The sequence below is a fragment of the Alosa alosa genome, chromosome 11 (genome assembly GCF_017589495.1).
Source record: "Alosa alosa isolate M-15738 ecotype Scorff River chromosome 11, AALO_Geno_1.1, whole genome shotgun sequence".
NCBI classification, from domain to species: Eukaryota; Metazoa; Chordata; class Actinopteri; order Clupeiformes; family Clupeidae; genus Alosa; species Alosa alosa.
Window position 1 is genome coordinate 24,473,503 of NC_063199.1, and position 18,408 is coordinate 24,491,910.

At 42.3% G+C, this 18,408-nt stretch overlaps 1 protein-coding gene across 2 annotated transcripts in view; it reads right to left on the reverse strand.

The window, feature by feature from the left end:
- Positions 1 to 1,481, reverse strand: part of nav2b (neuron navigator 2b) — a gene marked incomplete in the record, with an annotated part of 76,383 nt that extends 74,902 nt beyond the window's left edge. For both annotated transcript variants that reach the window (XM_048256791.1, XM_048256790.1), the window contains 1 exon segment: positions 961 to 1,481. In XM_048256791.1, coding sequence (XP_048112748.1) covers positions 961 to 1,206 — 246 coding nt within the window.
- Positions 1,482 to 18,408: the final 16,927 nt, after the last annotated feature.

Below are 18,408 nucleotides of genomic sequence, written 5' to 3' on the forward strand. Positions count from 1 at the left end.
CGGCAGACTGCCTTTCATCCACCCCGACGCATGCTACAGTGGCCCCTGTGGCCTCCCCCTCCCCCCACCCCCCTCGGCTCCCAGGGGCCTCCGCTGGACTTAAAGAGGAAAGAAGCCACAGCCATTGGCTGCCAGGGGCCTTAGCTGGACCTGCGGGGAAAAGGAGCCACCGCCATTGGCTCCCTCCACTCACACACACACACACACACCGTCATCGATGCCGCAGGGGGTTGCCTAACTCCCGACACAGCTGAGGGACGCACCGGTGGCTGTGTAAATTATAAATGCCTAGCATCTGTGGTCACGTAGCACGTAGCACTTTGGCCTTGTGGACATGGTCTGTAATGGCTCGAGTCACAGAGAGCAGCCAGCATCTCAACTGTTCCACAGCTGTGCTACAGGTTAAGGGCAAAAAGGTGAAATCACACCTGTGCAAAAACCACTTAACAAACCACAGCAGGTGTACATTCCACTGACTAGTGCAAATGCACTTCCTTTAGACTACTCACCAATACACTTTTAATCCACTAGCTACTGCAGACTGGCTATTTCAGAATATCAACCACATATGCACTCAGTAGCTGATATATCATTGTACTGATATATTTTTTATTCAATTCACTAAATGGAATTCACTAAACCTCAGAAACACAGACATCAGAGCTTTGCTGATGAACAAGCATGCAAAAGGCCATCAGGCACAGCATTTAAAATGTGGCATGAATATCAAAGAAGCTCAGGAGTAGCTACCAATAACTCAATCAGTTGCAATGACAGAATGAGGGCACTATGTACAATAACGACCATCATAAGATGGCGAGGAGCAAACCATCATAAAACGAAGCCAAATAATGAGAAAAGCGGCAAAAGCCTGCATACAGAAATGCAAACAGTCAAGAGATGCTTTGAGCAGTGCAATGAGAGATACTTATCTGGAGAGGGCTAAGGGCATGTTCTGACCTGAGGGTCCGTGGAGCTGCCTTTGGATGCGGGGGTCTTCTTCGCTGGGGTGCCTGTGGTGGCCGTGCCAAGGCTCTGGTTCCGCTGGAGGGTCCTGTGGGCACTCTGGCTGCCCAGAGTAGCCTTCAGCTTGCCGGCGGCGGGTAGCGTGCCCGTCTTGGACGGGTGCTGAGGAATGGGAAGGGCATTGTGCACTGGCTTGGGCAGTTCCGACTTCATCTTCGAGGCGACCAGAATGGCAGGCATCTTCCCTAGTCTGCGCTTTCCAAGCGCGTCTCCAAAACCACACACACACACACACACACACACTAAGACACAAGTCTACTCTCACACACACAGGCACTCACACTACTCTAACCCAGCTTTCAAAAGCAGAATCAGAACGACCACAACCACTGGCTGAACCGGCTCAACAGCTGCAGCAAACCAACATGAGAGCACATGCTCTTAAACTTGTATACTCACACACACACACACACACACACACACACACACACATACACACACACACACACTCACACTCACACTCACACACACACACAGAGCTCCACTCTAAGGAGCAAACACAATACTACTACCACTACACACACCCAAATCCAAAATACGCCGAAGTGGCTTCAGGAGAGTCCTTTCCCATGAAAAGTGTCCAAAAGACTCCTTATTGTTGTCCTCCTCTCCTCAAAAGACTCCTTTATGTTGTTTTTCTCTTCTTCAAAAGACTCCTTTATGTTGTCTTCCTCTTCCTCAAAAGACTCCTTTATGTTGTCCTCCTCTCCTCCAAAAGATGCTTGTTCACTCACCCAGGACAGAACAGGACAGGGGCTAGTTCCTCCCTCCTACCTGCCCCCTCTGACTGATCCACACACACACACACACACACACACACACACACACACACACACCACTATGTAGCAACAAGCAGGGACTCCGATCCACACACACACACACACACACACACACACACACACACACACACACACACACACACACACACACACACACACGTCCAACTGTTTAGCGACAAGCAGGGACTCCAACTCCACGACGGGATCCAGGAGCAACAGATAGAAAAGGAACAAAGAAAAACAAAAACAAAACAAAACAAAAACAAAAGGAGTATGAAGGCAGCGTGCCTCTGACCTGACGGGCACAGACTGCAGGAGCGACTAGATTAGAAAGACATGAGCCGTGAATGGCAGATGCTTCTTTTCAAGTGTGTGTGTGAGTGTGTGAGTGAGTGAGTGAGTGTAAGGGGGAGGTGGATCTAAAGACTGGGCTAAAGATGGGTAGATGGCCTAATCAGACGTAGTAGGGAAATCCTGGCATTCAGTGGGTCTGCACCAGTGAGCACTCCCATCAGGGCAGATTAACACTTTCCATCCAACACACCCAGAGCTCTCTCTCTCTCTCTCTCTCTCTCTCTCTCTCTCTCTCTCTCTCTCTCTCTCTCTCTCTCTCTCTCTAGGGGAAACAAAGCTACCATATGAAGAAGTCTGGGACCATCATCTAACAGCGGTCAAGTGTGCTGCACTAATTGGCAACATTCCCTGTATCATACAAAGACTGGATGGTTGGTTGAGCTGATCTGTGTGTGTGTGTGTGTGTGTGTGTGTGTGTGTCAGCATCATTCCAGGAATCAGGCCAGTAGGGACTAACATGTATAGTCCATTCTATATACAGTATATAACATTAGTACTATAAAGCATTTGGAGACATTACATTTTAAGTGAGGCAGCAGCATACAAGTCTCTGGAACAATTACCGGAATGCAATTAGACACAGATTTCGAGATCTCAGACTTTTTAACCCTTAAGAAGATATAGCTTTAACCTCCACAATCTTGATCCTTTGTGATCCTTTTTTTTTCAGTTTCTCCAGAGCTACTGAGATATTGTTTTTACTACCACTATGCACCTCCCTAACTGAGGAGTTGCAGCCCAACACAATATGAAGTGAATCCAGGATGACATGAGCTAAGTGACATCCATATGGTTTGCTTGGTTCACATAATCTAATGAGCTTTTGGAGGTCAACTGCAGTCATTATCAGTGACTGCACTCAGTGAATGGTCCTGACATGCCTGGTCTTTGTCCACCACGGGTCAGAGAAAGGTGATAGTCTGAGCTATTTCTACACCGAGGCACATTTAATACATGTGATCTAATGGCCTAATCCTTGACGTCCAATGTCATTTGCCGTGGATTAAAAACAGAAACACATAAGAGGTCTCATATGAATAGGTCAAGGGATCTGAATGTAACGGCAGGCTTGATTCAGGGGGATATTTCAAATGCATTTCCATGACTTCATTGAATTTTGTAGTATGGGAACCACTTATGTTGTATCATTGTTGTATTGTTGTATTTGTTGTATTAAGTTGTATTAAGATTTGTATTTGTATGTTTTGTTGTTTTTTATTTATTTATTAATTTTGATATCTAAATGCAAAATAATTAAAAAGACATCATGACTTTAGATAGAATAATTCAACTGAAATATGGAATACTTTGGAGCAGTTCCGTGATTGCTGTAAATAACATCTGGAAAAGAAACAGCAAATAAGTACTTTTCCCTGCTCCTCCCTCATTCAGATTTAGACCACAGCTGATACCTACAACATCTTTCACTAGAACTGGAAAAAAGAACTGAAAAAAAGAAAAAAGGAGGTCTGGCATCAGTTCCTTTAACTCTTTCTAGAGCTATATATTGGTCACGTCATACACCAGAACTTTCCATAAGCAGGGTAAGGGCTGAAAAGCTAAAGGGAGAAAGTCCACCGTTACCAAGTTCACATTCACCACCTTGACCTGGTGTGACCACCACGCCATCGCCCATTTCCCCATGACTCCATCTCTGGACGTGGGGATAAGCCTGTTCCAGATGGTCGCCAGCTCTCTGCAGCAGATCCGACACCTGCACTGCTCACTGTATCAATGTGTCCCACGAGCACTGGCCGCCGCGCAGAACTGCTGGGTTCAGTTTTAAACGCTCGAGACAGCAGTGGGTCAGAGTTGCCGGGGAGGGGTGAGCTTAATGCCGCAGAGCTGCCAAGACTGACACCGGATTAAGGACAACAAGAACAACAAACATTAAATGTCCGACAGGTAGCATGGGCATAACCCTTGCGGCTCTTTTTTTACTATGTCAAATGCAGTTACACCACAAAATAACATTGCCCACTTTGATTACAAGGTGTACGATCTACTTAACAGGAGACGGCAATCCTGTTTGTGAGACCATGGAATTATAAGTAGAACCTATGACAGTGGCTCAGCTTGAAGAGAGACTTCCCTTATTTTGACCCATCAAATGCTTAACCACCTACCTCTTGGGTGGGAAAATACGTAAACGCAACCTTGGCAGACCTACCATGGGGCAAAGTGGGGCAAGTGAGTTCAGATTTCGCGATCATGGCACCTCAACAAGACGTGCGTATGCACACAGGCATGACTCACTGGCACACACGACTGCGTGCTTGGAGGACATGCCCCGAGCTGTGAAAGCCTGTGTCTAACGAGGGGCAAGCGCAATAGGTTCTCCAGGGGGCGGCCACTTCACCAGATGTGGCCTTGATGGAGACCAGAGGCCTTCACTTGAGCAAATCTCCACTTAACAGCCTAATCACAGGCAGCTACCACCTCTGGCTGTCAGCGCCCAGCTCTCTGGACATGAAACGCCACCACCGCAGACATGGATCGGAAAAAGTGCCCACTGCCCACGTGCCAACTACTTACCCCGAATCATATACACATACTAGCGGTGTACAGGTACACATATTCGTACCGAACTTTTTAGATACAAGATGTTAGGATCAGATGTGTACTGAATGTTCGGAATGCAGTCTTTTAACAGTAATCAACAGTAGACTTTTTTGGGTGTGGACCATGTTTCAAGTTTGAGTTCCCACACAAAAATATTAAGTAACGGACCATATGTCAGCTTAGTCAATTAACGTCAAAGGATATTTGACACCTTTTTAACACACTATTACCGTTGCACATCAGCAATATTGTCAATGAACTTTGGGCTTGCAGTACCTACAGGCTTACCGTACCGAAAAATAACCGCACCGTGACTAAACCGAGGTACACACCGAACCATGATTTTGCACCCATAACACATATTTAATCAAACACACTTTGAAAGGTGGTAAAGGATGCATTTCTTGTCAAAATCATCACTTTCCAGCTAAAACACTGAAGTTACAGTAAAAATATAGCAATTGTGTTAGATTTACTTGGCTCAAAAAAATAATAACAAATCTTTAGCTATACTGCCTTTAGAATGCAACTGTTTTTACAACAAAATAATAAAATCACACTAAGGTTAGTTGTTCTAAGGTTAAACAAGTGACCGCAATTTTACCGGTGGTTAACACTAGGCTGAAATCCATCTGTAAAGGTTACAGGTCTTTTTTAAAGTTAGCGACATTAACCATAGTTATGAAACTGATCTAGGATCAGCGTACTGTATATGAGCAATCCTACTTCACTCAGTACAGGGGCTGGGAACAGGCAGATCCCTATCACATTCATTCTTTGCCCAAGTAAATAACCCTAAGGAAGCAGCTTGCAGGCATGCAGGTGGAGGTCTATCACAGAGCTTCACCCTCCACATTTCTCAGGGGGGGTCCAAGAGGAAGTTCAATTGACCCAGTTGCCACAGCAGTGTGGCAGAGATAGCACTATCGCGGTGCTCGCTGCCCACATCCTGCTGATGTTCCGAGGGCACCTCTGGCAGGTTGATTGGCACGCAGGAACATAGTGCTGGTTGGCACAGGGTCAGAGCCGCGCTCTGCTTTGTGTCTGCTCTGTGGCAGCGATGCCAGTGATGAAGAGGGCATCTGTCAGCAGACAACACAAGAAGAACGTAATGTCCACATTATTTTGAAGACTAATGAGGGCTACAGTATAGCATGTAACTACCAATACCAATAAATGAGCATGAGATATAACTCCAAAAAAAATGTTATAGTAAATTGTAATGAAAGGGCAAATAGAAAATGAACATTTCATATTTATTTGGAAAAACCAACCATTTCAGACAAGGACAGCTGAAATAACATACCACCCACACCAAAGACTCAAAAAGAGGCTGAAAACCCCTAATAAGGGACGCTGGATATGATGTCTTTTTCCCGCACTTTTAGCCAGATCAGAGGAGGTGTTTGCCTTTGATGATTTCCAACTTCAAGTTCAGTCCCCGACCACAGAGGTCAAGTTCAGTCTCCCCCATACAGCAAACAGTACACGAAGCTAAACCAGTACTACAAGCCTGCTTTTTTGGTGGAGGCAGTGGGGGTGGGGTGGGGTGGGGGGTGGGGGACTCAACCACACAGCAGAAGGAGGCTTGGCACCAGTGTTTATGCCCCCCCTGCTGAAAAATCCCATTATTAGCTTACAAGCTGAGTGCCCAGTGCACAATCCCTTTAAAGGCTTAGGTGGCAGGCTGGCTCCACCACACTAGGTCAGTAAGGCAGGATGCCCTGGTGTCTCTCTACCACAGTCGCCCTGAGACTATGACTTATCTTATAGGCCTACACACTGGGCCCTTCAAGGCCTGGATGTGATGGCATGAATATAGCCTATACATGAGAAATAAGAATTGCTCCGACCCCTAGTCCTTGGCTTTGGGAGCAAATTTGGAAATGATGGTGAAGTGCTCTGACAGCGGAGCAGACCGCATGCCCGTTCACCCCCTATCTATCAAACACGGCCCAAAGTACTGATGTAATACTGGATGTGCTAGGATGCCAACCAGGTCATTCATGCCTACTCTGAGGTTTATCAGTTTAAGTCTGCCGGTATATGGTTCCAGTTACCTTGATCAAACCATGATTAGGCATCATTACCCTAATAATGCTACTGGAAGCTAAAGATAACTTTTTCAGAAAACCAAACCGCCTTCATGGTGTGACAGCTCTCATGACTAGAGGTGCCCTGAAAGGATCATGATTCTTGACACTATTCTGGGCTCCATAATATACAAGCTAAGTCGCTACAATTTAAGAGGTGAAGCCCGTCCATTTTTTCTTGTGTGTGCACGGTGAACTGACAGTATGAGGTGAACCTCTACTATCAGTAGTTAAGGAGAGAAGAGGGGTGTGGCTATATGACAAATATGTAGCCTGGAAGTTTTTTTAGTCTGTTTTCGATTGGTGAAGAACTATTTAATAAAGTTATATTTCATAAACTTTAGTTCACATAAGTATTTTCTGTGAGAGGATTTGTTATGGCCACAGCCCCGTGTAACCTTCAGGTTCTGAAAGCCTACATCTAAAATTTCCATTAGATGCCAGATAGGTACTGCTACGGTTAGGTAACGCCATTACATGTACTATCAGGATGCTTTACATAATACCTGTTTATTAATCCTCTTCTTCAATAACTACTGAGCCTGGCTCTCATACTTATAAGTAGATATACTGTAAGTATATAAGGTGCCCTCAGTTGACAAATCACTTGAGGAAATGGCTTTTGATGTGTCATAACCAATTCTGGAGGGCGACCAATACAACTGCTGATATTAGCCTATAGCTGTGTTTAACACAATATCAAGACTTTTTCCATCAAGCAAGAAAAGTTAACATAACTATGCTTTATACATCTTCCTCTATATCCCCTTTGACAAGTGTAATGGGCTTTGGACTGCCCATACGAACCATGGCTGCATTCTCTCCTTGACTAGTTTAAGCCACTGGACTCAGGAGAGTCAGGGGGTGTTCTTGATAAAGGGGAGCGGTATAAATAGATAGAGAGATGATGGAGGACAGGGGGTTGGGCACGTGAGGAGAAGGCAGGGGCCCCACGAGATGGACAACGTGAGTCACCCTCACACTGACTCCGACCTCCCTCCTGCCCAACCCCTTCTCTGTTCCCCAAATCTCCTGAAGTGGTCACACGATAGAAGAGATTAAGCTAACGGGCCTCTTGGCTTAAGGTTGCTGCACACTGTCTCATTACAGAATATGAGGAGCAGCTCTTTCATAGCGACATAAAAACACTCTCTTGGAGATATTAATACTGTATTGCATTAAAGGTTGGCCACCATTTACGGTAAATCTTTTAAGGGTATCTTTAAAACTGTATAAGGTTAGAGTGCAGGTATGGGGACACCATCCTGCTATCTAGGATAGTAAAATGGTTCTAATGAAATGATCACAATGTTTCTAAGTTACAGATTAATAAAAACATTTGTGAGATTTGAGAGGAAGATTTGTTTCCACATAGAAGTCAGTAGAAGTCAGAAAAGAGCTTGTGAGGAGCAGCCAGTGGTAGCAATAAAAATGGAAAAGGGCCTTTTCTACGATCTATTTTCTACTTGAGGCATCTAGACATCAGTAAAACTCTTTAGCTTTTACGCTATTCACATGTTAAATCAATTACCACTCGCAGCAGTAGAGTAAAAACGAGTCATCCGATTAACGTCATATTTGGGGTTGGAGCAGGGACTTTTCAGTTGCCGAGTCCAATGGCTTTGACGGCCTGAACTTCCTAGACTCTGTGATATTATTAAAAGTAATTGCAGGAAACACTCAAACCCTTTAAGACGTCAACATAAAGTTATGGATTACTGCCACACGCATGTCCAACTCAGAGTGCCCAGAGAATATGCTCCGTCTATAACGAATGATCCGGACATGGTTCATTTTGTGAATTACAAAAAGACAGAAATGAGATGGAAAAGGTGCCTGACCATGGCTAAAGAAAGTAATTTCTGGATATCGCAATACATCCAGAGCAATGATAGTGCAAAGGTAACAAATGGTAACTGGTTGCAGGCACTGATCAACCATACATGTTTGTGATATTTGTTACTGTGCATTTACAAGATCTGGTTAGGCTGGTTAAACTCTAAAATTATCCTCAGGATGAATAAAGTATCTATCTATATATCTATCAATCTATCTATCTATTTATCTATCTATCAATCTATCTATCTATATCTATCTATGTATCTATCTATATCTAAACAAATGTCCCTACAACTAAATGGCAAATGTACTGCTGTAAAAATTACCATTTAGAGTCAAGAATGTTTAAAGAGCTGAGGCTAGATCTCAAATAAATTGGTATTAAGCTATTGTACGTATTATGTATTAAGTTGTCAAGCTGAATCAGATATGTGGTTCAGGACTGACACCAATTACAGCATTACAGTTTTTCTCAGTCGCTTTGGTGCTTTTCTGACATCACTATTAACATTTGCACAGCAGTTAGTGCATTTCTCAAAACAATTAGTGCAAACTGCAAAACCTAGTGGATAACCTGCAAAAGCACGTCAGTTGCTCAAAATGGATAGTCCATTCCTCAAAAGCAAGTATTTATGTCAATGAAACTGCCAGTGTCATCAAAATGAGAAGTCTTCACGCCATCGTTTATGAACAAGATAGTAAATGGCTTTGGCAGTTTGGCAGTTTATTCTCTCAGTGTTTTTCCATGCAAAAAAAGGTCAGAACTCGGTGACACTACCTGAACATGTTCAAGACAACACTATGCAGTACTTGTACAGCCATTTGAAAACTACAGTAAAGTTAGAAATTGCTGTAGTTAGGAGAGTCAGTACAAGGCACTGAATATGTACGTTTCACATTTTTACTGTATGCTCTTTGCAATTCTACAGCATTGTAACAGAATTTAATAACTAGTTCACCAATTTTGTATGTAATGACTCAAGCAATGAAATGAAGACTATTAGTTTTATTGGGAACGACTATTCAGCATCCATAAGTATAGTTCATTTTGACTGACATGACAAAGCAACTGATACATGTGCAAAAGCATTTGCAATTTGTTCAGAGGAAGGAGAAATTGCTACTATGATGTGCACAAATGACTAAACGTTGTGGAGGTTGAACTAATAGTTATGAGAATTTTCATTCTGATCTGAGAAAAGCACCAAAGCCACTGTAATTAAATAAAATTAATAAAAAGAATAATTATTATTAGGAATTGTAAGTATGCAATTTTGTTGTAACTTCAATTTCAATCCACTTGTCTGTAGGAGTGCAGCTTCATTTTATCACACTCCATTGAAGAACTTCACTCCTGTAAATGACCTGTAAATATGCCCACTCTGTGGGTAACAAACGAATCCATAAGTATCCGTAAGGATGTTTCAGTCTCACGACAGGTCCAGTGTCCTACAACAGCACCTCCCCCTGCTGTCTGAAAGAGATGCCTGCAGTTTCCACGTGCATTTACAAAATCTGGCTGGGTGATAAGTGTTTCCCTCACATAATGTGGCCTTTACAGATCACTTCTCATTACAATAAGCACCTTGATGTTGACATAAGGGGTAACCATGGCAAAAAGGGTGTATGGACCACCATACCATAATTTCATGTTCAAAAGACAGATCATTTCCAGCATCATCCAGAGGAGGGCAGCCAACACTGAAGTGTTGACCACTCAGTCCAACAATGACTTGAACACAAAATGATCTCATTATCAAATTACCATCTTCTCCAAAAGAGCATAAGCTTACTACCTAGCTTTTAGTTTTTAGTATACTCCTGCAAGACTCCTTTTCCTCATATATAAACATCTGAAATCTCATACATTCTGAAAGCAATGTTGCCAAAGTGCCCAAAAGTGCAATAAAGGCAAAAAAAGCCTTATGACAGGTCACCAAATCAGAGGGTATTGCCAAGTGTAAGCCACAGGCTGTAAACTGTTGACGTGAGGGTTTGTATCCATTAATATATATAAAAAATATTTAACAGTCATTCATCCTCTGGGGTTCTCCCCTACAATGTGTCCTTACTCTGGGGAGCATTACAGGGGCCTAATTCATTATTCACCAGTGCAAAAGAAACGCTGGGAAGGAAAAAGGGCTTGCTCTCTGACTACACCCTGCCTAAACGAAGCGGTCCTCCGGTGCTGAACCCTCACACCCTTTCATGAACTAACAAGCTTGCACTTACTTCACCTCCAGACAGAAAAAAAGAAGGAAAAAAGAGAGAATCCGCCAGCCAAAACAGCTTTTCTGTCTGCACTTCCAGTCATATCCTACAATCTACCATCTCCCCCAGCAAAACTCACAGAATACTGCATGTCCTTTGTCACGATAAGTGTGTGCATCTGAACAACAAAGTTTAGTTATTCATTCTTTTCCTGTCTTTCTTTTGATTGTTTTCATATCTGTTGTCTTGTATGTTGATGTTTTGTTTGTTATATGTAGTGTGTGGACCCCAGGAAAAGTATCTATTCTTTTCCTGCTTTTATATTTGTTGTCTTGTATGTTGGTTTCTTGTTTGTTATATGTTGTGTGAGGACCCCAGGAAGAGTATCTGCATCAGCTAATGGGGATCCAAATAAAATCATAAAATCATAAATCATAAGCACCATGTGCAACTACACAAAATAACAGTTAGTACCTGCAAAACCAAAACAAAGTTAGGCAATGGGAAAATGTTATTTTAAAGAGTTTAAAAATAAACTCAGCAGGGGGTGAGAGACAGTGCTGCTGTGAAACATTACACGGCCAAATAACCACATCTTGCTCATTTGCCGATGCAGGATGACTGATTGAATCAGACAACTCTGCAGTTCAGGCTTGAGGAGACCCACTGGATGTGACAGACGATTGAGATGGTTAGCTAGCAGCCCATGCAGTCTTTGCCTTCAGACTTTATCTTCCACTACAAGTGTCTTACAGCCCAAATCATGAGAATATGTATCAATCAGACAACACATAAATACACCTATAAAAGCCTCTTATTATTGGAGCAATTACAGCTTGAAGCACAGACACCCTTTCAACATCAGATGATTGGCTGACCTGCGTTCAATCACGTCACTGAAGTAGGTTCATTCATGGGTCTGCGGCAGGCTGCTCAATGCTGCTGGCGTGGTCAGTGTAGAAGTAGGGCAGAGAGGAGAGCGAGGGGGAGGGATAGATATCACACGAGAGTCATGGGGAATAAATGGTGAGAATGTAGAAGAGAGAAAGTGAGTCTATTCACCCCATGACATTACATTTCCTCTCTATCTCTAATAAATAGCTGAATAAAAGGGCCTCTGCAGTCACTTAAATTAAACACACAATGTGCAGGTTGCCACATTCCACCGCATCAAATGCACAGATGAAGAATTCAGCCTCTGATTTAGAACAAGAATGCAGCCAAATTCCACCGCATGCCCCGACATGTTCAGAGGGCATCAGAGTCAGTCAGAGAGCATCTGTTTAAGCTTGTAAATTGAGTCCATTTTCCTAAGAGTTAGTTGGTGGCCTGACCTAATCACCTGACCTGCCATTTTGTGATGATGAGCTGGTTTTGAAACTTTTTTGCACATGGTCACAAGAAGCTCTGTGCCTCAAATTGACCTGCATGTTTACAGAAACAAGCACCAAAGGCTTAACAATGGTTACATCACGCTTATTGCATGCCTTTTTAATTAGCATGCCAACACAGATAGTTTCAAACAATCTTAAGGAGGCTAATTGTGGAATAAAGTCATGCACAAGACATCAACACAAAATCAATGTAAGATCATCAGATTGCTGCAGTGCTAGCCTGGACTACCCCACCCATGACAACATTTCAGAAACTAAATATAACTTTTGAAGTAGACTAATATTCTTAGTAGACCTATTTCATGTCTAGATCAAAATTTGCAAGTATTTCAATGCAGTATGAGGCTAAAAACATCAGAGAAAGCTAGCACGACCGCTTGCCTGTGGATTGCTACCAACACATTAGGTACATCAGGTAAAATTAAATTCTCTAAAGGCTAAACGATAGGTATGGAGTTTGGAGACGTGCATGTGTTTGGTGTGTGTGTGTATGTGTGTGTGTGTGTGTGTGTGTGTGTGTGTGTGTGTGTGTGTGTGTGTGTGTGTGTGTCATATGCTCATGCAAAATGAGAGGCCCCTCTGTGACAGCAGACACCAGATAGTCTTACTGTTTCAGCAGTGGTGCCTGGGTACTGCAGTGCAGGCCTAGAGTTGATATGGAGGGAGACGCACTATTTTGATCCCAAGCCCAGAAGTGGATCATTCTTGAAGTACTGAACCAAATGTGTAATTGAATTTGAGAGTGGAGAACAGTGTACTTGAACAGTAAGAGACGGTTTATTCCAGGCAAGTCCCAGAGCACATGCAGCCCAAGAGATGGGGCCGGGTCCTGACTCTTTGGGAGTGTAGTCTGAACATTTCTATTCCAACAATGTGTCTGCATCAAGCCTGTTTCACAATAGAGGCAGATGAAATATGGATCATTTATACAAAACATATCCAGCCTCAACTCCTGACACTGCACTCATGGCTGGCACTGTAACTCAATAAACAGTTTATTACAGAAACACACAATGTCGTCACTGTAATCCTTTCTCTTCAGCTGGTGCAGAAGCCCCTGATCTTCCCCACTAATAAACAGAGAAACAATATCCTCAGCTGACACAACCCTATAATGGGGTAAACAGTTGTTTACATGTCACATTGTTTGCTACACAAATGCAATGGGCAGACATCACACTGCTAACTTCAGACTGCTGGCTCAGAAATCTCCTGAAACTGAAATAACGACATCTGCAATAATCTAAACTACCAATCCCCCTCACGAGTAGGGCTGCACAATTGATTGATTTTTAAATCGTAATTGCAAAATAATCGCAAATTATGCAATTAGCTAATCGCAAAGGCTGCAATTAATTGTGCTGCTCGCATCTCTGTCCCAGTGGTTAATCTTGTCACATCTATGATTTTTATATTATTAAGTTATCCTCCTTGTGTGACAGACAGTGAAACTCACCTAACTGGGGTTCTGCTTATCATGAACTTTTTTAAATGATCTTGTAATTCTATTAGCTTGGTGGATATTTCATATTTACAACTATACCGTTATACGCTTATTTCTGTCTGTATTTGGGCAATTCCATGGAAAATTGACTTTCTGTCACATCCATAAGGGTCATAACGCCAGTGAAATGTATTTTGTATTATGTGAATGATAACATTCATTTTTTGTGAATTTTTTCTCATGTACATTCTTCAGCCAAAAATAGCAAATGCTCATATTTCATGTAATCATTCACATCATACCATACCATCACATTTTATTGGCGTTATGGATGTTACAAAAAACGTAATTTTCCATGGAATTGCCATGTTTTGCTTTGTCAGTCCATTCACTAGCTGAGGGTGGTGCATGACTCCCGGGGAGGCTGATGGTCACGCTACAAGACTCCAGGTTGCATAATATTTTTGACCCAGGCCTTGATCTTTATCTCTGTGGCTTTACAGAAAGCCTACTGTAAAATAATAATCAACCTGCTGTTAAAGACAATCAACTAAATGTAGCCCTAAACATAAGCAAACACATACAGGGCTTACATGTAGGCCTAGGAGGGCATCGTTACCACGTCCTTAGTGATAAAACACTACATTTTCAGACAACTAGCAACTAACTTCACCTCTGAACTGCATGCGGCATGCTAGGCATGCTCACCAATTCGAAGTGGACCAACTTAAAGTGAAATAGCAGCCATATTAAACCTATAACTGAAAATCTGGAGTATGGTTTACAATGGTCCTCTATTTTGTGAAGTTATAGAGGAGGTGGATCCATGAATGTTTAACTTTAAAATGTTCCTCTACATTAAAAATGTAGTTTGGTGCACTTTCAGAATGCAGCCCTTATTTTAGACAGGCAGGTCAGCAGAGCTTACTGTAAAGCAATAACATTCAGTGTCAGCGACTACAGTTAATGCTGTTGACAGGATGAGCTCAGAGATTGAACAGTGCTCTGTGAACTTAACTATGCTCAACCAAGTAAGAAATACTCAAGTCAGGAAAGGAATATAACATGTCACAGCACACAGAACTTTGTGAAAAAAAAAAGTTGACTGAATTTCAAAACAAAAGGCAAAAGCTGTTTTGAAAAGGCTGTTGAGACATTATGCTTCAAATAAACCAAAATGCACAAGAATAAACACGCTAACTCACAATGGGCTATTCGAGCCCTGCCCATCCTTCTGATCATGTCAAAGTATCCTTGAGCACTGAACCTCAAACTGCTCCCGATGTGTGTGTGGGGGGTATATTGACACTCCAATTGTACACTATCTGTGTTGCACAGTGGCATCTCATACACATCCGATATGTATGCCACATTTACAGAAGCTTTCAAAAATTACATTTAGATGTGATATTACCAGTTCACTGTAAAGTCCCAATATCTTAGTTTATACATCTTAATGCAGCAGTTTAACATACAGTAGGCCTATGTAATCAAATTCAGTTAGAATTGGGGAAAAGAGAAATATAACATTATATAATATAAAGACACGTTGGTGACACAACTTGCAATGTAAAAATATAGTAGCTGAGGAGGCTTACCCGTTTTTGGCCACCAAGAGTATGTGTCAGTGACCTCTTTTGAATCTCTAGCCCTCCATCCATGTCCTGTCTTCTCAACTCAGCTGCCAGGTCCTGAGGCAAAGAGCCCTTCCAGTGAGGGTTAACCTGAGATACTTCAAACATCCCGTGCAACAGGATCAGCTGAATTACACTATCAGTAACTTCTCGGGGACCTTTACTCAAGTTCCCTTAAATTCCAGCAGCAACAGCCTACTGGAGTGACCATTTTTCTGCGGTGCGCCAGTAAATTAGCCATGGTTCAGGGATCAAGCAAGCAGCCTTCTGATTTTTATGGCAAGGACAGAGGATCAGTTATAGACCCGATAAAGTGATGGAGAGAGTTTGATGCCATATCATCATGCACGAGTGATCTTGTGAGTCTTGTCTTGAGTCGTTTAACAGGGCTGTCCGAGAGGTAGGTATCTTGAAGCAGTCTGTGGAGACGGGAAGAAAAATAGTTCAAACGTTTTGCCAATGTAGCCAAATGAAAAATGACTGTCATGTGCCCCAAACTATAAATTAGGAAAAACAATAGATGGATTATTAAGACAAATGAACTAGATATTACAAGTACATTTAACTGAATCCCAAACGGTGATAACATCTGAGCACGCTTCTTCGGTCAACTAGCAACGACCATGCATCTGAGGATTCTTAGCTCGCTAATAAGGCAGCACAATACATGCTTACAGGTTGTCTTGTAATGCACGCTTCACTTTCCGCTCCGAGATAAGACAGAAGACCAGTAAAGTTCAGTCAGAGCACTTCTAAGGAATAACACATTTTGTAGAACAGAAGACTTGCATAATACGATTTTGTCCTTTTGATTCAGCAAATAGTATTTTTTCTCTGATTCTCGGGAGATTGTAGCATTAAGACTTTGAGGATTTTTGAGCAAGAAGCATTCTGCCCTCTAGTGAATAATAAACGCACTTGACTTTTGCTCAACCTGCAGCGAGATGTACTTGGATCAAGACGCGTTACACTAGCAGCAAATTAGCCTATTTGTTTTAAATGATCTTGTGATTCTATTAGCTTGGTGGATATTTCATATTCACAACTATACCGTTATACGCTTATTTCTGTCTGTATTAGGGCAATTCCATGGAAAATGTACTTTTTGTCACATCCATAAGGGCCATAAGGCATTTGTATTATAACTCACACTATACTGACTTTGCACATATTCACTCCTCAGCACTCACACACACACACACACATCTGACTTTCTCCAACTTTTGTACATCTCCATAGAACTTTTTATTTATTATTTTTGATTTCTCCTCCATCTACCCACGTCCTTGATTGCCTAGCCTTTCTGCCCCCATCCCCAACACACACACAAAAAACACACACACTTACATCATCACTGCCATCACCTCACACATACATACAGCACACTGCTTGCTACAGTAAGCCTCCTCTACTTGCTGCACACTGCCCCCACCTACCCACACACACACTACACACACACAGTCACTGCTACACTCCCCTCCCGCCCACACACACATCTTCATCACTCACATACATCATACATACAGTACTCTGCTTGCAATAGTAAGTCCCACACCAAGACCCCTGGAAGTTGGGTTAGCCCCTTGAGCCGTGGATCTGCCCAAGGTTTCTTCTTTGCCCCTGTTGCTCTTGGGTGCTCCTTGTTGGTGCCCCCCAATTCCAATCCTCACCCACCTTTCTTATGCAGCCCTTGCCACTTAATCTACTAAACCCCTCTTCTACTGCACTTTTTACCCCCCCACTTTGCACAAATAGGCTGACACCAGACATAATTTCACTGCATTTCTTACTTCCAGTAACTATATGCATGTGACAATAAAATTCCTTGTATCCTTGTATCCTTATGTAAATGATAACATTCATTTTTTGTGATTTTTTTCTCATGTGTTCTTCAGCCAAAAATAGCAAATGCTCATATTTCATGTAATCATTCACATCATACCATACCATCACATTTTATTGGCATTATGGATGTTACAAAAAACGTAATTTTCCATGGAATTGCCATGTTTTGCTTTGTCAGTCCATTCACTAGCTGAGGGTGGCGCATGGCTTCCGGAGGCTGATGGTCACGCTACAAGAGTCCAGGTCGCATAATATTTTTAACCCAGGCCTTGATCTTTATCTCTGTGGCTTTACAGAAAGCCTACTGTAAAATAATAATCAACCTGCTGTTAAAGACAATCAACTACATTTAGCCCTAAACATAAGCACATACAGGGCTTACATGTAGGCCTAGGAGTTACTACGTCCTTAGTGATAAAACACTACATTTTTAGACAACTAGCAACTAACTTCACGCGCTGATGGAAAGCAGGCAGATCAACAAATGGAAGATGGAAGGCAGCGATCAACAAAGTTTAGGACCTCCCATTCTTCTGAGATACAGTAGCCTACCATAAATAACATTGTCAAAAAATCTCAATGTCAACAGCTATTTCCCACACCTACTAGAACTAGAACTATCATGGGAATGTGTCCTAATTCACACATAATACATTTATTTTCCTTAGGCTATTGATCATTGATATTGTATTAACATTATTGCTTATTATTGCTATTTTCCTTAATGTAGTCTTACCAAAATGTTAAAACTTTTATTTGTAAATCGCTTTGGGCAATAGCTACATCAAATAACCATAACCATAATTCTTGTGTGTAAGAATGCGTAATGTTGATTCTGTGTTCGGGATTCCATTTTAGAAAATAGTTGTAAAATTGTGTCATTGGATATGTATGGTTCCTTGTCTATAAACTATTTTCCCTAATGTGTCGTATCCATGTATAGGTTGATATTACCCTGAATTGAAGCGAAACGGATTGCCCACCTCAGCACCAAGATCCAGCATATAGCCAGCTCCTGTCCAGCACCTAATAGCCATAACCTCTCTCCAAGGCCAATGCACACTGGTTGACGATGTAGGTCACACTAAAGGACTGTAATTAAATTGCAGCTTGATGGCCATTCCTGGCAGGCCCTGGTAGACAGCTTCTACCATTTCTCCGGTGCGACCTAGCACGGTCAGCAGAAAGCACCCAGCTGAGGACATTACAGAGTGGGAAAGCCACTAT